Raw genomic sequence first — 23,513 nt, 5'->3', positions numbered from 1 at the left:
CGACCCGAGCCAGCCAAACATTGAGTGGAGTCGAGTTTTCGGGTTTTTGAACTATGTGCATATATCCTCCTCAGATTGAAGATCATATATTTCCTCTTGAAAAATGAATAAATTTATGTCCCATTTTACTGAAGATGATCATCCTCCCATACGATTAGGTGGTCCTATTATTGTTTCCGAATGCCGCCTGGTGGGCCGCCTTGAATTACTCATGTCCTAACCGTCTGATCAAGAGCTTGAAAATGGACAACAAAATGTAGGCAAAACTCCAGAACTTCTATCAGATGGTTAAAGATTGTCCAATCAGGGTGTCCAAAACGATGACTGGATGAACTGGATCATTACAAATCAGTGGGCATATGCATGTCACAGACCACTCATGAGCCATGTGCACCTACGCGGCCCACTTTCACAAATCCCATTCTAAATCTGAAAGCTGGAATTTGAGGGGAAGCAGAACTCACTGGATAGTGATGTCAGTGCAACCGCAGCCTTGCTCAACGTTCTATCAATGGACCAGATGAATGCTACTCACTCAGGCTCTGACTGATCAGCATCGCTGTCCAAGTACATTTCCACTGCTTCGTCATCTAGCATATCCTCATCTTCCTCTTCTCTTCGCCTCCTCTCATCTTCTCTCGCCCTCTCTGCCGCCTGAGCCTTTGCCAGCTCGAGTCTAGAAGAAACTGCTTCCCATGAAACAAGTTTCTCCATGAAGGTCGACACATAATCAGCCCGTTGATTCTGCATGGATGAAAAGAATGAGCTATGAGATAATAAACTCGCTATCAACCATATGCCCACACGCATGAGGTAGAAACTCACCTCATAGTCGAGGTAGTAAGCATGCTGCAAGGCAAATGATTTTGAATATTAGTAATCAGTAATCAAGCATTGTTGCTGCAAGAAGTGACTATAAAAATTTGAGGCCAAGTTGTCTATTCATCCCGAACAGGGAACGTCTCTATTCAGAACTAAGTTTGTAGATGTGGCACCCATGGTTGGTCTATCCAGACCTTTGATTTGACAGCCCCCATCATGGATGGATCACCCTCCCAAAATCTCCTAGATTGGAAGATCCTAGCTACTGAACCTTTTGTCTTTCCTCCATTGAATGTGATTTGTTCATGCATGTCATTTTAACCATGTATTTGCATGCCAACAACGGGATGGTTAGAGTTGACCAATTGAGAGTTATTTTAGGATTGGACCATCCATGATGCGGGCTGTCAGATCAATGGCTTGGATAGAACAACCATGGGTCCCATATCAACAAACTAGGTTCCAAACAGAAAAGTTCCCAATTGAGAATGAATAGGGAACTCAGCCTCTAAAAATTCAGAGATTGTGAATTGATCCATATGATAGATAGGAGAAAGAAAAAAATACCTCCCAAACATCAATCGCAAGGATTGGCTGCGAAGGACCAATGATTGTATATTAGCTATGGTGGATAACTATAACTAGAAAGTATATGAAGTGAGCACAAGAACCATGAAATGATATTAGCTATCATGACATACAACAATATCCATTAATTGTAAGTCGATTAAAGCAACATTAATGGAATTTGAGAGAAATTTTTGTGGATTTAAATAATTTAAAATTTTCCATGATCATTTGGGAGGATGATATACAACAATACCCACCGAATAATCCCATACTAGGGGATTCACGGCATTGGGACTCCTCGTCACCACAAGCTTGTTGTCCTTTTCGGATGGACAAGGATTCACAGCATTTCCCACGTCGAGTCTATTTGCCTTGTCTAGAGAACACAAAACAAAAAAGAATCCAGTTAATTCCATTTTGAATGCTGAAGTTCTGGTCTTTATTGATGGGTAGGATGGGTTCAAGCCCTAAATCTCAATTTGGACAACACACGATCTTTCTCTTCATATCAAAATATTGATTATCTCAATTGAGAAATGGAGCAAGGAAAATGGAATCTCGCTTAATGCAGTTTCCATTTTCCACTCCACCCCAAAAGCAAAGTGGGTGGATTCTGCTCTAGCTGATCAATCCCATGTTAGTGGGCTTCCAAACGGTCCCTGATGTATTGGTAACATGAAGGTGAACTGTTGGGAAAGAAATATTCGGAAGACAAGTAAATGCCACTCACACACAAGCCAAGCCCAACCAGAACCGAATTGTGTGGATGCAGCTGCCTTGAACTCTTTCAAGAATCTCTCATAGGAACCAAAGTCTCTTTTAATCAATTCCAGAAGATCACCAGATGGCCGTCCTCCTCCGCCTGGTTTCATGGATTGCCAGAAAAAATCATGATTCCAGACCTGCAAATGCCCAAAGATGAGATTTACACATTTACCCATTGCAATGTGAAGCAGCACAAGCAATAAAAAATAACCCAGCCTGGTTATGGATTTGATAGGAATCCAATGAAACAGAAAGTTGTGTTGAACAGCTAGATAATAATCTAACGGCCCAGTTGGATTTCCCAAATATGTCAGGCATATGGGTAGCTTTTCTGCCCAAAACAGTATTTAGTGACAGCATGAAACATTTAGAATGATGATTTAGGGAAGAAAAGGAAATTGTGCATCATCATCATCTAAGCCTTATCCCAACTAATTGGGGTGGGCAGGAAAGACCAAATATCAAACAATTACAACATTTCAATCTGAGAAACAGCTAGGGAATCCACATCCATGGTCACATGAATCATTTCAATATTTTGGATCATCAAACAATGGGCCCCACCCACGTGCACAAAATCCAACCCATCAGCAAAGTAAGCATTTGCTGATAATTCCTTTTTTAGCAATAGCATTAGTCCAAAGTCCAAACTATCCATGGGTGACACATGAGCATTACCTGTGCAGCATTGTTGAATGCTGGGAGAATATCTCCCCTGTTGTATGAAGCGAGAATAATATCTTCTAATGGCATCCCATCCAGCTCAGTTCCCACTATCTGTCGGTTCAGGTTTTCCACATACCCTCGGTGGTGCCTTCCCCAATGATACTCCAGCGTTTGGCGGCTCATATGTGGCTCCAAAGAATTCTACCACATCAAAACGCGCTTGAATTTTAGAGCTAGAATGGCCCAAAAGAGAAGGGTGCGTTTGGTTGCACTAAATATAATGATATTCCATGATTAATTAGTTTAATTTGGTGAAAACTTTCATGAAATTTGGTGCAACCAAACACACCCGAAACCAACTTGTAAAGTCAGGATTATGATTTAAGCACTACAGATTTTCCCATAACTTTTATAGGCGCTGTAAATTCAAAGAGTGTAGCATCTTACCAACGAGTATGGAGGAGGCTTCAAGTCAAACTGTGCCGTAACGACAGTTCGGTGTGCCCGCTGGGAACATTTTCTCTGTAAAATGAAACATGGATGATACTGAATATTGAAACAACAAAAGAAATGAAATGAATAGTAATATCCGTCAATTTAAAAAATGGTGTTCTAACTCCTATATACAATAATAAAAGGCCTGTTTTGAATCATTTTCCATTGAGGATAATAGCATCTTTGGATGCACCCAAAACAATGATCTGAGAAGCTTCAGACCGACCCAACAGAATACACGAGCTGTGTACTCGGATATAAAGATGCCTAGATTCAACTGAAGGAGCGGGGCCGCCTGTGCTACTTTTCAATCCTCTCTTACTCGAGCGTTTGGATGCACGAGTGAATTGGATTCCGAACATTCGGTTTAATCAAATAAGGGTGTAGTCGGAATTCGGGTGTTTCCATTTTATGCAATCAAGAATCGCAATTCAATTGGATAGCGCATCCAAACGCACCGTCGGTTATCTTAAGAATAGTAAAATTAGGCAATGCTCATATGAAGACAGTAGAAAAGAAAGCATGGTAAAATCTCAGAAGCTCCGTGGCAATCCTGTAATTTCACGACCTTGGGTGTTGTGAAGTGGAGCCGGGGTGATTTTTCAGTTCCATGAAAGCCTGTTCCAGTCAATAGCATGTATATGTAAATATTACATTTTGGGAGGGGCGAAAATGAGAGAATAAAAAGGTAAGGTTAGTCATATAAACTTTGAAGGAAATGGGAAGAGAGAGTGGGTGAGGGTTGAAAGAAAACCAGGTGCGTATGTTAGCGAAAAGGCCGAAGCTGCTACCGTTGCTACTCCATGCATCTTTTCCACCAATAAGAAAGAGCGCTCCACGCTCTTCGTCTTCGATCAAAAGCTACTCAAGGTCTGCCCAGTCGAGTTCGATTCCCGTAAAAGCTACGATACCCAGTGTGCGTATTACACCCCAAAAAGGGAGGGAGAGAGACACGGGCGCGGATTAGGTACTACCCCGCCCATCTGGAGGTCAGGACGGTCGTTGGGCGGTGAAAAGTGATTACGTCAGAAGGCACGAGGCCACGTCAGTAGACGGAGGCCTTAGCTCGTGTCCAAAGAGAACCTAACCGTCTCTTATTTTTTTTATTTTCAACCTTTTGCTGTGCGCGGAGGTTGAGAAGCGAGACTCGCTACTAAAGTAACGTTGCCAAGTTTGTTGGGCCTCACAATAATGCATGTGTTTTATCCACGCCGTCCATACATTTGGAGAAGTCATTTTAGGGCATGATACAAAAAATAAGTCAGATCCAAGGCTAGAGTGAACCCAACCACAAAAATCAGTAGGGAGAGTGATGCCTACAATTGAAACTTTCAATGATCCACCGTGATGTTTATTTGAGATCCAACCAATTCATGTATTAACTCAAACATAAAAGAAAGGAAAACACAAATAACAGCTTGATCAAAAACTTTTGTTGCCCTCAGAACTTTTTAATGATAAGCATTGCTCTCTCCACTGTTTTGTATGGTGGGGTCCACTCGAGATTTGGATCTAACTCATTGTTTGGACCATCCCTAAATATAATCTCTCCAAATGAATAGACGGTGTGGATGCAAAACATATATCATAGTGGGGCCCATAGAATTGGGTTACGTCACTTCGTAGCGAGTATGCCTGCTCAATCTGCGCACCAAACAGATAAGGCAGAGAAATTTACGACTGTGTACCCTACCTTTTATCCAGCGGTTTTTTTGGAGCAATACAGCTTAGAATACACACTTGGACCTCCTCGTACGGCCACCGAATTTGAGGACGAAAATACCCCTGCCTTCCTCTGGCTGGCGTGCAGAGACGAGCGCTGACGGACGGTCTGGGCGATGGGAAATCAGGTGGGGCCCACTATGATGTTTGTGAGAAATCCTCTCTGTCTAAGTTCATTCATAGGGTCACAAAGACCTGGATGAAGAGGAAAAACAAATTTCATAATGATCCAAAACTTCTGTAACCCCTAAATGGGTTTCAATGGTAGACGTTCAATTACCCACTGCCATTTACAGTGTGGTCCACTTGATAGCTAGATTTGTCTTATTTTTCATCTCAAGCATTAGTACGAGTTCTCAAAATAGATGGACGGTTTGGATATAACACATACCTCATAATGGGACCCACAAAAATCGGTGGGAATTAAAACAGGGAAGAAAGAAAAAAAAAAGGGAACCAGTGAGTTGGGACGACCCGTTCAGAGCTGGGCTATGGCTACGGATTATAACCGTAGCCATAACTGTAATGCTATGCATCCTTTTCTCTTTTTTTATTTTTTATTTTTTATTTTTTTTATTTTTTTTACATAAAGAACTTTTTCTCCCTTACATTTTTCTTTAATACATAATTATGTAAATATGTACATATAAGTATATAAAAATATTTTTCTATCTTTTAATTCATTTCTTTGTCTATTTATTTAACAAGCATATTTCCTAAACTAAAATGTTTTTTTTTTCTTTTTTTTTTACACATGCACACACACCCCCATGCACTCACACTAGTGGGATTTCTCCATGTATGGATACTCGAATGCTTGACCGGGTGTTGAAACTCATAAGAGTCTACCACCCGAGCAAGAGTAAGAATCCTAAACTAGAATGATTTACTTACAGGGAAAATTTTGGGAAAATTTTAGTTCATGGTGCGACCCATTAAACGACTAGCCTGGATCACCAAATCATGCGTCATAGTTGAATAAACTCAAGACCTGAGAGTACTATTCATATTATCTTGTCAATGATCATACCATTCCTCTCCAAGTTTTACTGTTGGCTTTGATTTTCATGTTTATTTGAATAGGTAGGAAACCATTATGAACTCACAATCATACGATTAATTAAAAATGTGGAAACAATGAAGAAAATTAAAGAACACAATTATTTATGTAGTTTGTCATGAAAGTGATTATGAGATTATCAAGTAGAGTTAACCATATGAAGATTACGAGTAAAAACTGTGAACGCGTCATTTTTTGTGTTCTCAAACCCTATTTCAATTGGGAGCAGAAAGAAAGATACAGACCTAAAAAATTTCAAAACAAAAGTTTCATCCAAACAAGGAAACTATGTGGTTTATACATGACGAAATCACCCATGAAAATTAACAGGGCAAGCGCTATTAAAAGAGGTTCAATGCCATCGACGAACCGTCGATAACATCAAAGTCCCATCGAGAAAATCCAAAAAATACATGTTTAGTCGCTAGAACATTTTGGTTAGTTTGATAACATCGAAGATGTTCGATGCCATCAAAGTGTCATCGAATGTTTCATTGAATGATCGTGCGGGATTTATTTCCTATTTCGATTGTGATTCACCTAAATGCCATGCATATATATATATATATATATGGGTGTAATCAAGAATATGGGGTATCAAGAGCTTTCTAATTCGTTCGTAGGGTTTCAAGCTTATAGCTTAGGTGATTCAAGACTTGTTCGAATCGGGTAATCTCTATCTCCTGTAATTTTATTCTTTTATAGTGAATATATGTCGCTTTGTGCCTTGATACATCCTCAGTGGAAGTCAACCACCAATGAATTGTTCTGCATCACCCAAAAATATCTCCCACTAGTGAAAATTAAAAACTATGCATTCTGTACAAAGATGTGGACTACTGTAATTAAACCATTGTACAAGGACACTAACAAAGTGGATAGTCAAACACTATAGTTTGTACTCTTTTCACCACAGTACAACTCATACACATGATAAGGACACTACCTATTTCACGTATAAACCAACATCTAATATATAAGGAAAGGACTACATCTCGAACACATGCATCATGAATTTCTCCATCTTCTCTTGTTCTAAGGCCATCCATACATTGTCACCTCCACCTCTCCTTACCCCAATACCATCAGAGAGCAACAACACAAACTCATCCATTCCACTCACAACTGGGCCACCATAGGTGGGCCTCCCATACCCAAAATTCAACTCATGGAAGGGCAGCTTCTACCAAGCTGACACATAAAAATTCTCATTTAAAATGGAAGAGACCCCTCTATAAACCTCTAACCAATCCACTATTGATTTCACATACTCATCTGTCACCATCTCTATTGCTTCTTTCACCTTCTCAACACAAAATCCCAAAGACTCCTTATTCAAATCCACCACCTTTGCACTTGCACAAGCTGTTACAACAGCATTCCCAACAAACCCCGCTCATATTTTAGTTTGCCCCACTGTTTTTCTAGTTTACCCCGCTGTTTTTCTAGTTTGCCCCGCTCATAATTCAGTTTGCCCCGTTGTTTCTCTAGTTTGGCCCGCTGTTTTTCTAGTTTGATGTATAGCATACTTTGTAATTTTGGTGGATAGCATACTTTGAAAATTGTTTGCATATTCGTCGGAATTGTAAGTTATGATGTATAACATACTTTGTAATTTTTGTTGATGAAATGAACTTTATACTTTGTCCCACTATATTTTCCGTTTGCCTCGCTATGCTCGTCGATCAAATTCAATGTACATGGAACTCAATACTTGAGATTGGCCTGCTGATTTTCTAGTTTGCCCCACTGTTTTATATTTATACTTTTACAATTCAAATCGAGTATGGTAGTAGCCATCTCACAAACGAACCCCTCGATTTCTTAACACCCAGCACATGTCCCCATCAAAATCACTGTTCGTCATCTCATCTGCCAATGATTGCGGCCCTTTAGTTGGAAAGAAAATAACATATTAAGAATTTTCAAAGACATTCTCTAGATATGTATGATTCATACCTAGTTACATGTCCCCATCAAAATCACTGTTTGCCTTGCTGATTTTGTAGTTTGCCCCGCTGATTTTCTAGTTTGCCCCGATGATTTTTCAGTTTCCCCCGCTGATTTTGTAGTTTGCTCCACTGATTTTCTAGTATCTCCCGCTGATATTCTAGTTTACCTCGCTGATTTTCTAGTTTGCCCTGCTGATTTTTTAGTTTCTCCCGCTGATTTTCTAGTTTGCCCCGGTGATTTTCTAGAATCTCCCGTTGATTTTCTAGTTTGCCACGCTGATTTTCATGTTTCCTCCGCTGATTTTCTAGTTTGCCCCGCTGATTTTCATGCTTGCCCCGCTGATTTTCTAGTTTGGCCCGCTGATTTTCTAGTATCCCCCGTTGATATTCTAGTTTGCCCCGCTGATTTTCTAGTTTGCCCTGCTGATTTTCATGTTTCCCCCGCTAATTTTCTAGTTTGCTCCGCTGATTTTCATGTTTGCCTCGTTATGATATAAGACAAAAAATGAGACAAATCTAAAAAAATGAATTGACTACTTTCATTATGAGGTATGTGGACCATACATATGTCAAATTTGGACCACTGGATCGTCCATTTCGAGTAGATGTCTGGCCTACATGAGGATCATACTGGCCTGATTTTTGGGTCACAAGACCATATATGGTGGGGCTTACCTGATGAAAAACACTGATCTCAAACACACACCCATCCCTGATGAAGGCGGATGGAAAAAAGATTGGATAGAAACCAATTCCTAGTGAAGTTGTGGCCATGAGAGAGAGAGAGGAACAAGCTGAGGGCACAAGCTCTCCTTTCAAACTACTACTAGCTACAAAATCAAGCCTGATCCAGAATCAAATGAATTCCCCTCCAACATCCCCTCCAAAAATATTTTTATACACTTATATATACATATTTATATAATTATGTATTATAGAAAAATGTAAGGGGGAAAATGTTCTCCATGTAAAAAATAAAAATAAATAAAAATAAAAATAAAAAAGAGAAAAAAGTATATAGCACTACAGTTATGGCTACGGTTATAATCCGTAGTCATAGGCCAAGCTCTGACCGGTCGACTCCAACTCGCTGGTTTTGTTTTTAAGTAAGGCAGCCTATGGCTACAGATTTAGCGGCCTCTATGGCTACGGATTATAACCGTAGCCATAGGTACCGCGAATTCGTAGCCATAGGTACCTTGGTCCAGGGACCTGATAAACTAGATCAACTAGTTGGGGTCGACCGGGTTTGTTGTCTTACCCACTTATTTTTTTAGATTTGTCTAATTTTTTGTCTTATCTCATAATGACCGTAGCCATAACTATAATGTTATACACTTTTTTCTCTCTTTTTTAAAAAAAAATTTTCTTTTATTTTTTACATGGAGAACTTCTTCCCCCTTACATTTTTCTCTAATACATAATTATGTAAATATGTATATACAAGTATATAAAAATATTTTTCTAACTTTTAATTCATTTCTTTGTCTATTTATTTAACAAGCATATCTCATAAATTAGAATGATTTACTTACCACATGATTTTGGTGTAGGAGAAGCTAATTTAGCCAACCAACCTAGTTATTTTCCAATATTCCATCGGATTGGAAAATCTCTTTTGACTCTTCTTTTCAACTATAAATGATGGAATTCTCTATTGCGATATATAAAAAACGATCACTTTGAGAAAACATTGAGTGGGGCAAATTAGAAATTTGATCAAGGGAAACATGAAATTTAGTAGGGGAAACATGAACATATACCCCCACACACTCACACTAGTGGAATTTCACCACCTACGGATACTCGAACACTTGACCAGGTGTTGAAACTCCTAAGAGTCTACCACCCGAGCAGGGCAAACTAGAAAAACAGCGGGACAAACTGAAATATGAGCGAGGCAAACTTAAAAAACAGCGGGGCAAACTAAAATATGAGCAGGGCAAACTAGAAAAACGGTGGGGCAAACTTAAGTTTGAGCAGGGCAAACTGAATTATGAGCGGGGTAAACTAGAAAAACAGCGGAGGAAAGTGAATTATGAGCGGGGCAAATTAGCAAAACAGCGGGGAAAACTGAATTATGAGCCGGACAAACTAGAAAAACAGTGAGGCAAACTGAATTATGGGCAGGGCAAATTAGAAAAACAGCGAGGCAAACTTAAGTATGAGCGGGGCAAACTAGAAAAACAGCGGGACAAACTGAATTATGAGCGGGGCAAGCATGAAAAAGAGCGGGGCAAGCATAAAAAAGAGCGGGGCAAACATGAAAATGAGCGGGGCAAATATGAAAATGAAAGGGACAAACAGGAAAATGAGCGGGGTAAACATGAAAATAAGCGGGACAAACATGAAAAAGAGCGGGGTAAGCATGAAAAAGAGCGGGACAAACTAGAAAATGAGTGGGGCAAACATGAAAATGAACGGGGCAAACATGAAAATGAGTGTGGTCCATTTGAACATTGGATACGTTTAGATTTATCGGCTCAAGCCATAAATTTATCTGTTAAGTTTGCCTCGCTGATCGTCTAGTTTGCCTTGCTGAATTTCATGTCTGCCCCGCCGATTTCCTAGTTTGCCCAGCTGATTTTCTAGTTTGCCCCGCTGATTTTCTAGTTTCCCTCGCTGATTTCCTAGTTTGTCTCACTGATTTTCTAGTTTGCCCCGCTAATTTTCTAGTTTGCCCCGCTGATTTTCTGATTTCCTCTGTTTAATTTCATGTACAGCTGAAAGTTGAGTGGGTTCAACCCGACAGACCCGTGACCAACCCAACATTGGCTTGGGCTCGGGTCGGATATATCGGGTTCGATCTCAAGCTTGGGCTATACAAACACCAACCTGATAAAACTTACGCTGGGCTTGGGTTGAGGTCTCAGGTTGCCCGACCCAACTCGAACCCGATCAATATATTAGTTACTTATAAATTATAATTGAGTGTGGATTGTTTGTGTAGAAGGTACACTAGTGATGTCGGGTCTTATTTGTCCACGTCATTTCCAAGGACTCACGCTAACAAGATATGCCGGATTTCTCTCTCCAAAATAGATTGCGTGCTATGCTACATGACTTTTTAAAGGAGTAGTCCCATATTTTAACTTGGTTTTTAAAAGAAAAAAATGAAGTTCTTTATGATGAATAATCACGTATATATTTAATAAAATCATAGATACAAAAAATAAGTCCTATATTGAAATATAATAAACTAATGTAATAACGAAAATATTAGCACGTATATACCCGACCAACCCAATCAACCCGTCGAGCCCTGTTGGGTTGAGCTTGGGTTGAGAATTCTCAACCCAAGATTGGGTTGGATTGGGTTGGGTCAAGGTTTAGGTATAGGAAACTTGGGTTGGGTTAGAGTTGAGCACCAACCCGAACCAACCCACCCGACTTTCAACCCGAACCAACCCGACCGCAAAGTGATTGAAATTGACCACGAACTGAATGAAATAAGATTTTCGACCATCGACCCAATGGAATCTTGAAAAGTAACTAGGTTGGTTGGCTAAATTAGCATCTCCTACCCTAAAATCATATATGGTAAGTTAAGTAAATCATTCTAGTTTAGGAGATATGCTTGTTAAATAAATAGACAAAGAAATGAATTAAAAGATAGAAAAATATTTTTATATACTTATATATACATATTTACATAATTATGTATTATAGAAAAATGTAAGGAGGAAAATGTTCTCCATGTAAAAAATAAAAATAAAATAAAAAAGAGAAAAAAGTACATAACACTACAGTTATCGCTACGGTTATAATCCGTAGCGATAGGCCAAGCTCTGACCCGGTCGACCGGGTCCCAGCCTGATCGACCCCAACTCACTGGCTGCATTTTTATTTTTATTTTTGTTCTCTGACCCGGTCGACCGGGTCCTAACCCGGTTGACCCCAACTTGCTGGCTTCGTTTTCGTTTTTTCTTTTCTTTTCTTTTCTTTTTCTATTGTAATCCCCATCGATTTTTGTGGGTCCCATTATGAGGTATGTATTATATCCAAACCATCCATCTATTTAGCGAACTCGTATTAAGGCTTGAGGTGAAAAATAAGACAGATCTAGCTATCAAGTGGACCACACTGCAAAGGGCAGTGGGGAATTGAACGTCTACCTTTGAAACCCTTTTAGGAGTTATAAAAGTTTTGGATCATTATGAAATTTGTTTTTCCTCTTCATCCAGGTCTTTGTGACCCTATGAATGAACTTATACGGGGAGGATTTCTCACAAACATCATAGTGGGTCCCAACTTAGACGGGGGAGGATTTCTAATGGTTGATGCTCATTCAACACTGTTTCCTATAATGTGGTACATTTAAGATTTGGATATACCTCATTTTTTGTCTCATACTATAAAATGATCCGGAAAAATATATAGACGGCATGGATGAAAAGCATGCATCATGGTGGGGCCCACAGACCACCGACGATCTGCCATTGGCAGGTGGCAAGCGGAGTACCCAATCCGTTTCTATGAAAAGGAGGGGTATTTTCCTCCTGGAATTTGTCGTCCGTACGAGGAGGTCCAAGTGCGTATGTTAAGTTTGTATTGCTTCAAGAATATCCAACGGATAAAAGGTGGGATCGACAGTCGTAAATTTCTCGACAACGCGCGTTCCAAGAAACCCAAATCCAATTACAAAGTCGGATTGCGTACTGAGCATGCTCTTATCCTATTGAGTAAACTATGTTGGGCCCGCCATGAATTCATGTGTTTTATCCACGCTGTCCATCTGATTTTTCAGATTATTTCAGGGTTTCAACCCAAATTTGAAGTATATTTAAAGCTTAAATAGACCATACCACGAGAAACAGTGGAATTATTTATTTCCACCGTTGAAACCTTTCTAAGGCCTAATGATGTTTATTTGTCATCTAAACGGTTCATAAGATCACAATGACATGATGAAGGGAAAGCAAGAATATCAGCTTAATCTAAAACTTATGTTGCCTCTTAAGAATTTTTCAACAGTAGACTTCAATTCACACTGTTTCCAATGGTGTGGTCCACTTGAGATTTCGATATGCTTAATATTTGGGTTAAAGCCCAAAATTTACATGATAAAACGGATGGATGGAGTTTATACAGTGCATGAACAACGGTGGACCCCATAAGAGTTTACTCAGTATGGTTAGCGCACGTTGCTCAGTAAGCAATCCGCTTCCTGCAATTACCTCGATGGGATTAGCGAATTAGCTACTAACAGGTTTAGCAGCGAGACTGGCTACCAAAGTAACTTCACCATGATGTATATTTTGTATCCATACCGTCCATCCATTTGGAGAGATCATATTGGGGCATGGTCCAAACAATGATTTAGATCCAAATGTCAAGTGAACCTACCATACAAAACAGTAGAGAGAGCGACACCTATCATTAAAAAGTTCTAAGGGCAACAAAAGTTTTTGATCAAGCTATTATTTGCGTTTTCCTTTCTTTCTGGTTTGAGTTAATACATGAATAGGTTGGATCTCAAATAAACAGCACGGTGGACTTCGGAAGATTTCAACTGTAGGCATCACTCTACCCACTGTTTTTTGCGGTGGGGTCCACTCTAGCCTTGGATCTGACTTATTCTTTGTATCATGTCCTAAAATGATTTCTCCAAACATATGGACGGTGTGGACAACACATGCATGAATGTGGGGCCCATAAAACTTGGCGACGTTATTTTAATAGCGAGTCTCGCTACTCAACCCCCGCGCACAGAAAAAGGTAGCAAATTAAAAATATAAAAAAATAAAAGGAGCCGGCTGGGGTTCTCTGTGGACGCGAAATAACGCCTCCGTCTACTAAAGTGGCCTCGTGCCTACTGACGTTACCACTTACCACCACTCAACGAGTTACACGTCCAGGCGGGGGTAGTACTTAATCCGCGCCGGAGAGACACGATTGGCTACACACGTGCAGACACAGACACACTATCAACACTCACCTAGACCCGCGGGTACACGATGGCCCCGACCGGAGCCTGAGTCCAAGTTCTTGGACCCCATTACCATTAGGAATGGGGTCGGGTTCGGATCACGCCAATGGACCTATTTAGGATCAGGTCGGGTCTGGGTCACGACTAGATTCTGTTTAATTTTAATTTTAGTATTTTATATATTAACTATTCCATCAACATAATTAAATTTGCTTATGTAGAGGACTCGTTTACACTATGCACGTGTCAAAGTATCTCATGCGCGTGTAATATAATCCATCCTTTCAGGTGGGCCAACAACGTCCGACTCATACACAACTAAAACTCAACTTGGAAGTCCAAAGACCAGCAGTGGGTGCCTGAATCCAATCAGATCTTGCTCTATGAAAACAAGACCTGGGACCCATATGTACCCATAGACAACTGATATAGGACAGGACCTAACACAACGGTTGAAATCCACTAATATTCGTGCAAGCCCGGGCCCATATATCAAGCAACGCAAATAGACCTGGAGATTCCAATTTTTATTTTTTTTAATCAATGAAAGAGCCTATTTTCAATTTCAGATAGGAGGACGCACCTGATGATGGTCCATGTGTCTTGTGCATGGTCCTAAGCCCCCATTAGTACCCGCGCTCCAGTTGTGGTACGAAGCAATGGCACATAAATCATCAGAGATGAAAAATGGACGGCCAGAAAAGAAAGTCACATTCAGCATATGAGTAGATTAACCCTGATTTTGGTACTCTCTGAATAGTTTAATCAGATCACTTTTTGGCCACAAGGAATCCCAAGGGGGGGTTCTACCTATCAAATATTTCTCGGTTTACATGCAATGCACAATTTGGTTATCTGGGTTTACCTCTCAAATCATACTCATTCAAGAGACATTGGGTTGGGCCCCTACTTATTTGATCATCACCCTTGTATTTCATCTCCTTGAAATCACATGGATCTCGAGTACCAGTCGAAATGAGAATGGCCCAATCTGATGAATGGGCCTTTGCCTGAGATTAATTAGAAAGGGCAACGTTCATGGATGAATCCACCTAATTATTGGCCTAGATCTCATACGTGTGCCACATTGTCACATGTGCTTAGATTCGCCTCTCATGCCACCAACCAAGTGCTTGATCAGCACCAACACCCTTCTTCTCAAGAGAAATTGCTACAACAAAGATGACCATCCGTTTGATATTGGCCCACTTGGGACTTTTTCATTTTCACGAGGTTCGCCAGCCAGGCCTATAATTGGGGATGACGGTTCACCGATCACTTTGATTCTCCACTCTAGTAGTGTAACTATGGCATGTGGATGGACAGGGGGCCAAAATTCAAATATGATATGGCCATCATTTCAATGGCAGGCAAAAACCAACTGATCAGATGACTACGATTGTCTAATCACCAGGGCGTTTCAGTTCATGTCCTGTCAACATTGTGGCCCCACCAGATCGACAGTCCCAATCGCCTCAGATGAGCCCATGCGTATTGAGCAGAAGAAGCAAACCTCATGTTTAGCTACATTCGAGCTCCTATATCACTTTATCTGAATTTTGCCAAAATGAAAAAGAAGACAACTGCAATAGCTACATTCGAGCTCCTATATCACTTTATCTGAATTTGTCAAAATAAAAACAGAAGACAACTGCAATGCGATTTTTTTCATGGCCCCTATAAATTTTTTTTTTTTGAGAATTGATGAGAATATATTAAGAAAAAAGAAGAAGGATTGCCGGATGTGCACCACATGAATGGTGTAGATGCTCACCAGATCAATCGTCTCAATTGGCCTACATGTGAACCACATGAATGGTGTAGATGCTACAGATGTAAGCCCTCACTTCCAGCTAGGATTGCCGGATTGTGAGTGATTTGATTTAGTGAGTAAAGGAAAATCAAATCCAAGTATGTCTAGCAACCTTTTTCTGAGAGTTTCTAAGAAGTCTTTTTTCCAAGAATTTATTCAACATTTGACAAAATTAGTGTCATAAAAAATAGAAAGAGATTCATGGCAGCCAATCCAAAATACAAACTGAATAGATCTGGATCTCGACAGCCAAACAATCTTCAAATCTCTTGATGAAAGAGATGAAATACAACCCAAAGAGAAAAAAAAAACTGGTGGGATGAAAGATCGTTCATTGCCCTGTAATCGCAGAGTTGAGAGCACTGTGAACATCCACCCCGACTTGAGCTTCAGCCTTCTCCAAGTCGGTCGAGGCCGAGCTGAGCTTCTGTGTGAACTCTGCAAGCCCCTTCTGTACAAGGCTTGGGTCGATGCGGTCGACTGGGACAGCCTCAACAGCCACTACATCTGCAACTGAATTTGCATGGATGAATGCAAATCCACTGCTGACGAAGTACTTAGTGACTTCACTGCCTTCATGGACCGACATGATACCAGGCTTCAGCTCCGCGATGGTGGCGACATGGCCTGGCAAAACACCCATCTGCCCAGTTGTCGCTGGTATTATCACCATGTCAACCTGAAAATACATAAAAGATTAGAGCAGTCTAGTTTCCCTTCTTCACTTCTTTTGTGTATTATATTACTTTTTTTGGTTGAATGGATGCTTTCAGATCTCTCATAACATCCAAGACTGAATGATTTAACACAACTAGAAACAATTAAACTAGGATGACTTATTGCTAACTAGAAGACCAAAAGCTCCAAAGATTATGCGACAAAATTGATGATCTCTTCACTTGCAGCAGAAAATAGAATAAACAAGAGGAAGAAAGGTAAATATGTGGCATCACACCAAAAAGAACAACTTATGCAGTACACCAAAGGATCTAGATGATTGCACCACTAGCTTCTATAAGAATCACTCTTCTAGACTACAATCAAGTCACAGGAAACTTAAGAAGGTAACTTCATTCGATCATTCAAATAATCAAGTAACATTCATAGCATCATCTGTATGGCCCTATATTACCTTTATACAGGCTGCTTATTTTCTCTAGATTATTTTAGAAAGAAATCTATAGAAATTTCTCTCTTGCTTACATTTCATTGAATCGCATATAATTGCCTGTTCTCAACTAACTTGTATTTAAAGAGTATCTAAACAAAGAAACTAAAATGAACAGTTCAAATCCAACTAAGGAAACAAAAATAAATAAAAATATGAACCGTATGAACTATTGGATTATACAATCTGTACAAATCATCCAAAAGAGGCCTTCCAATTTGTAAAAGGCCTTATAAAGGTGAATGGTTGGACTGGTGGGCCACATAGGCCATCTGCTTGACCTGAGGGTCCCGTAGTTTGGTCGAACCATTGATATGTTCAAAATAATCATCAGGACCTTTGATCGAACCCAAATGGCCGATCAGGTGAATATGGACCCTTGATGTAGTCCAGACGTTGAATAGATGACTAAATTGACTAGACATTCAGTATGGACAGTTGGGTAGGTTTGATTTGTATCTTATAAATGGTCTAAGGAGATTATTAGTTGCTGCCATTCAACAAAACAATCTCTACCGTAAGGGACAGGGTTTTACTAATAGGAGGAAGGGGGATTTTTTTTTCCAATAATGAGGAAACTCAAAATTTACAAAACACATTATTTCAGCCTCTTTTTTTTGGGTCTATAAACTTGATGGATGAGGGTGACTCAAGCAATGCCATCAAACAGTCTAAAATGTCAGCGTTGGAGCCTTGGAAATTGGCTTATCTTCTAACATGTAGCTGTTAGACAAATGAGATTGCTGACCCTCCTCTCGAAAAGCGAGTGATGGGAGGCCAGTAGGGTCACCCTTAATTGGCTCCCCACTGCCCCTTTCCAGGTGCATTTCCATTTCTCTCTACTACAATTTTAGTTATATTGAGAGAGAGAGAGAGAGAGAGAGAGAGAGAGAGAGAGAGAGAGAGAGAGAGAGAGAATTTCCGCAACAAACCCAGATTCGTTTAAACTTTTTGAATGACATCTTTGAATTCAATGTCTAATCTGCAATTTATAGCCGTCTCTTTGGAACATTTCTGCGTCTACTACTGGATCACTGAAGGTAATTTAATCAGGCAATCATTCGCATCAGCAATGAGTCAATGACACAAACTGGCCATCATCTTATCACTAGAAGATGCCTCAGATTAGCCCAAATCCTTTTTTTCGAAAATCAATAGTTTGGGAGGCATGTTTTTAGGTGAAGGTTGGAAACAGAATAAGCGTGTCAGCAATTGACACAGAGTCTTTGTAGTTTACAAGTCATTAGATTTAGGGTGTGTTTGGATGCTCAATCAAAACAAAGAGAAAATCACCAAAGTGGGAGAGGAGCCATTTTAATTCACAACAACAACCGATCCCCTAATCGCATTCCATGTGTTTCAAGCCGGACTTGAAAATGAAGGATAACAACGATGATTTGAAGGCTAATCCCCTGTTGTAAACTGAGGGAGGCCAGCACCACCACATGATCATTTTCCTCCCTACTGAATTGGGTCATTGCGATTCACTCCAATCGATCACCCAAACACACCCTTCGGCCGCATCTTGCTCTACAAAACTAAGTATTCTTTAAACTTCAACAAATGGGGATCAAATCTTCATCCACTAAAACTACAATATAATCAAGATCCAAACGTCATGACACTGAAATCTACATTTCCAAGAGGAAAAAAAATCCATCCACAAAAACCCTAATAACCCACCCAACAACTGGCATTCTCAGTCATCAAATCAGAACCCCATTTTATAAATCCATTCTCAAAAGGAGATAATCTTACAACAGGAACGAATAGATATGTGTGCGCCCGTTTACCTCTTTGGCGGAAAGCTCTGATTGGTAGGGGAGGACGAAATTGACGGTGATCTTTGAAGGAATGGATGAGGGGGTGGTGGGCCGCGGCTGCATGAAGGAGAGTGGGGTTTGGGGAGGATCAATGTTCGGGATGACCTTCTTCCATGCCTCGACGAACGCTGAGTCGGATGCGGGCTGGGCCGGGACATCGGAGAAGGCCCGAGAACGGGCCATCATCGAACTGGCCAAAAGGCGCGGGGCTTGTCGAAACATGGTCGATCGGACGGTCAGGATGGAAAGCTGCTGGGGTTCTTTTTTGCCTCCTGAGAAACTTTTCACTGGAGTCTTGATGGGGAATGAAGAAGGGCTTCGGAAGGGAGAAGAGAAAACCTTTGATACTCCGGCGGAGTGTGATGGATGATACACAGGCACTTAAAAATTGCACATGTGGCATGCAATTAATTCAATTCAAGCTGTCCATTTGGGATCGCAGTTTAGATGCATCATGAAAACCAAAATTAACGTTTTTTTAATGTCTGACTATCGGGTTAGTGGATATTTACTGGACAGTTAAAAACGGAAAACATCAATGGTCCTATTTCAACGAACAAGTGTCTACGAATCAGAGAATAATATTTATTAATCATTACGATTCTGAGAATTTAATTCAGAAAGTTTGGTTACACATTTTGGTCGGTTTAATTCAATTTAGTATATTTTACGTATGCAATCTCTGATTGCCTGCGTATCATTTAACATACGTGACTGGAGTATCAAACAACTCCCCGTTGGAAAGGGGAGGCGGATTGCGTCCTACCCCGCCCGTCTCCAGCTGGGAACGGGCAGGAGCTTTGAGTGGCCACCGTGATGTATGAGTCTTATCCACACCGTCCATCCATTTTTCGTAACATTTTAGATTGTGAATTTAAAAATTAATAATGTAAAAGGCTCAAGTGGACCACACCACAGGAATCATCGGTGATAATGATTCTCACCGTTGAAACTTTTATAGGGCCCACCTTGATGTTTATTTCCCATCCAACCTATTCATAAAGTTAAATAGACCTGGATGAAGTGCAAACACAAATATCAGCTCCATTCAAAACTTACGTGGCCCCAAGAAGTTTTGGACGGTGACAATTTAATCCCTATTGTGTAGTCCACATCTGTCTTGGATTTACCTCCAATTTGGGTTTATATGCTAAAATAATACGAAAAAAATGAATGGACGGTGTAGATAAGACCCATACATCACGATGGCTGCTCAAAGCTCCTGCCCTTTCCCGGCTGGAGGCGGGCGTGCCATGGAAGGTGGGGTTTTTTTTTTTTTTAATAACACAATCGCTTAAATCTTAGCTTTTATGGCCCTGAAAGCATTTTTTGTTTTTACGGAATAAAAATGCCCCCGTTCTAGCTGCCTAGTGGTAGAGTGGTAGCTTGTCCTGTCAGAGTGAAGGGCTTTTTGATTAAGGGGACTGTCAGTCCAACTAAATCATAAATAAACACACTCTTTAGCCTATCTTATCCGTCCACATTAATCAGATAGTTGTAAACAATAAAAGGGTGCTTTCCAATTTTCGAAGAGAATATCTCATGACGCACAATAGCATTAATGTTCTTCTTTAATTCTAAATCATTTCCTTAGGTGTGGTCCTTTCGTGATGATTTTGTCTTCAAAATTTGGCATATGAAATTAAAACTCATTTTAAAGTGTACAGATTGAATTTACTTCACAACAGCCAGTGCGCCTCACATAAGATCTCATATGGGTTCTTAAGACGATTGGGTATTTTCCTTCTTGTCCTCTTCATTTTTTATTTTTATGGGAGGTGATCACACCATATAATGGTTGGTAGTTGTACAAGGATCAACCACACTCTTTGAGGGACCACGGCAAACTCCAACGAAGTTTTAAATGACTAATGCACTTTTTGAGCAAAAGTGAGGTTTTTTAAAGATTTTCAGTCACACACTCTAATGTGAAAGGATTTTTTTTTTTTTTGCTTGGATATAAATGGCGGGAGTGTGAATTAAGAGGGTTTATGAATATTTAAATTGTTGATGTGAACCGTAGATCGCTGATATTCAATGGAGATTAAGAATGTGCACCGTGAATTGCCGATATTTCAAAGATTTCAAGCCACATGCTGTGATTCGAAAGTTTTTTTTTTTTTTTTTTCTTAGATATGAATAGTAGGATTATGTAAAAATAGGGGTTTATAAATGATTTGATCACCGATGTGAATCATGGATCACTGATATTCACTAGGGATTATGTTCACTATGAATTATCGATATGCACTACAGATCGCTGATAGTTATTGTGGATCGTGATGTGCACCATAGATTAAGGATATGCATCGTGGATCGTCAATAACACTGTGGATCATTAATGCACACCATGGAATACTGATATGCATCGTGGATTGCTAATAATACTAAAAATCGTTGTGTAATGCCCCAAAATCCAGTACTCAAGTACGAAGACCCAGATTCATTCTCAATTTAAAGGTGTTAACTAAATAACCAGTGAATACTCTGAAACCAACTTTTGTAAAGCAACAGTTTTCGTCACTTGAGTACAAAGCCTTTGCAGCAAAAATCGAGTGTCACATGTAAGGAAGAATCACACATGGGTGTGTTTCCTATATCTCCACATGGTCAAATTAACACTTATCCCATAATAAAAAATTAGAGTGGCTTTCATTCACTTAGCGGGTATTAGGAGATAAGTAAAGGCAGTCATACCAGAGAATGTCAAGGCAATATAAAAATATATATACAATTCATATTGTCCTTCAGTTAGAGACTATACAAACCACAATATCCAAAATGTCACAATATCTAAAATGAATAGGAGACAATATCAACAAAGGGAAATACTGAAATCTATGGGCTGGGGCTTGCATAGCTCAACCACACTTTCATAAGACCCCTCAACTCTCAGCTGCCCATCAAGCCTTTCACACGCCCCCAAGCACACCACTATCTTACACTACTCTTAAATCATATGTATATGTTAAATTGGAAGGTGTCAGTGGCCAATATAGTAAAGAAATACCTCCCAAAGATTATGCACCCGAACACATTAGCCAATTAAGATCTTTAAACAAAACTAAATATTCTCACACATATAGTTCATACATGATGCCAAGCATAGTTGTAAAAATAAACCCAATATAATCATATAAATCATTGAAATTTGTACATGTTATTCTTATATACGGATGAAATATATAGCAACATGACATATAATTCATAAATTGAGTCTTATTTAAATGCATGGATACGAAATACACACCCAAATGGCAAGAGGATAACCCATAGTGAACTAATCAACCAGTAAAATACTTTGAGGCGTGGCCCATACCAACTTGCCATCCGGTAAAATCCATGCGAAAGGAGGGCCCATAATGAATTAGTCACCCCGTAGTCATTTTCATCAAAAGTCCAATTACGGACATATAATGGGTTCAATCCAAAAAAAGGTTACTTATGAAGAAAAGTCCATTAAATGACATAAATAAAGGGATCATCTTGAAAAGCCACATTGGGCACAAATATACCAACAGATGGAATCCATAAAATGGTTTAAATAGCTCCCCATAGGACAAGGCCACTAGTCTAAGGTGTGCTTTGATCAATTTACAAAAGTGACAACGTAAACTATATATAAAATCCACAAGAATGTCAATTAAACCAAAGGAAAAAAGAACAAATAAAAGGTACTTAGGCCAACTCCACTATCAGAGCCATGTTTCAATCCTAAGACCTGTGGTCTATGGGCCCACTAGGCTTCCGCTGGATCACTCTATCGAGTTATATATCTTCTATAAAATATATTTTAAATTTTAATTTCAGAGTTTGGAAGAAGAAAAGAAGAATAAGAAAGAGATGAAGGTAACAGCGCACCAGTGCATTATAAGCCCATGCTCAGATACTTTTCTACCAAGTAGGAGTCATGCTCAGACATTTTGACCACGCTCAGATATTTTTTCTAAGCAGAGAGATTGGAAGACGGACACAAAAAAATAAAATAAAATAATGGAACACGAACACGACGAAGAAGAAGAAGAAGCAGAGAGATTGGAAGGAAAAAAAGTAGAGAGCTTGGAAGAAAACACACACACACACACACACACACACAAAAAGGAAGAAGAAGAAAGCAGATAGATTGGAAGAAAACACAAATTTAAAAAAACCAGAGAGATTGGAAGAAAAAAAAACGAAAACAGAGAGATTAGAAGTACGAAAAGAAAAAGATAAAAATACCTCAAATATCAGAGCCAGGTTTCGATCCTGGGACCTGTGGGTTATGGGCCCACCACGCTTCCGCTGCGCCACTCTGATGAGTTGTAGATATTTTTTAAAATTATTTCTAAGTATAGAAAGTTTGGAAGAACCGCTTACATATTGTGTCACATTCATGTAATGAATGCGTTATGAACGGCTTAGGTTAATCTGTTCAATCTAATTTTCATATTCCGATTTTGTACATTTTGTACAGTTGATGCTACGTGAAATTTTTACCGTGCATAACGTGTCCTGATAGGGATGACTTAAAATTTCTTCATATCAGAAGATCCTAGCCATTAGATCTTTGCCCTTTTGTCCCAGCTCAACTAACGAGTAGAGACTAAGTACTCAAGTCGTCTTTATTTTTCTACCTATGCCCGCCATGTCCTTTTCAGCCTTCTCATTGCCTTTTTTATAAAGTGCTAAACCCAATCCATTCACTACTAGCCAGTGCAGTTTTTAATTGCCATGGTACACGGCTAA

At 39.7% G+C, this 23,513-nt stretch overlaps 2 protein-coding genes and 1 non-coding gene across 3 annotated transcripts; all 3 read right to left on the bottom strand.

The window, feature by feature from the left end:
• Positions 1–257: 257 nt before the first annotated feature.
• On the bottom strand, positions 258–4,152 carry LOC131233910 (superoxide dismutase [Fe], chloroplastic). The gene is made up of 9 exons (XM_058230761.1): positions 4,073–4,152; positions 3,887–3,936; positions 3,271–3,345; positions 2,836–3,024; positions 2,123–2,294; positions 1,650–1,768; positions 1,390–1,416; positions 826–849; positions 258–744 (listed from the first exon to the last, which is right to left on the bottom strand). The coding sequence occupies exons 1-9, from the start codon at positions 4,125–4,127 to the stop codon at positions 532–534; spliced, it is 924 nt and encodes a 307-aa protein (XP_058086744.1). The 5' UTR covers positions 4,128–4,152; the 3' UTR covers positions 258–531.
• Positions 4,153–15,897: 11,745 nt separating this feature from the next.
• Positions 15,898–19,129, bottom strand: LOC131233310 (ATP synthase subunit delta', mitochondrial). Its single transcript, XM_058229971.1, has 2 exons — positions 18,756–19,129; positions 15,898–16,473 (listed from the first exon to the last, which is right to left on the bottom strand). Exons 1-2 carry the CDS (start codon positions 19,005–19,007, stop codon positions 16,126–16,128), a joined length of 600 nt encoding a protein of 199 aa, XP_058085954.1. The 5' UTR covers positions 19,008–19,129; the 3' UTR covers positions 15,898–16,125.
• Positions 19,130–23,012: 3,883 nt separating this feature from the next.
• On the bottom strand, positions 23,013–23,084 carry TRNAM-CAU (transfer RNA methionine (anticodon CAU)). The gene has a single exon. It is a non-coding gene; the product is annotated as a tRNA-Met (tRNA).
• Between the last annotated feature and the right edge of the window lie 429 nt (positions 23,085–23,513).

The sequence above is a fragment of the Magnolia sinica genome, chromosome 18 (genome assembly GCF_029962835.1).
Source record: "Magnolia sinica isolate HGM2019 chromosome 18, MsV1, whole genome shotgun sequence".
Classification (NCBI taxonomy): Eukaryota; Viridiplantae; Streptophyta; class Magnoliopsida; order Magnoliales; family Magnoliaceae; genus Magnolia; species Magnolia sinica.
The sequence above is the reverse complement of the archived record's forward strand: the minus strand, read 5'-3'. Positions and strand labels throughout refer to the sequence as shown.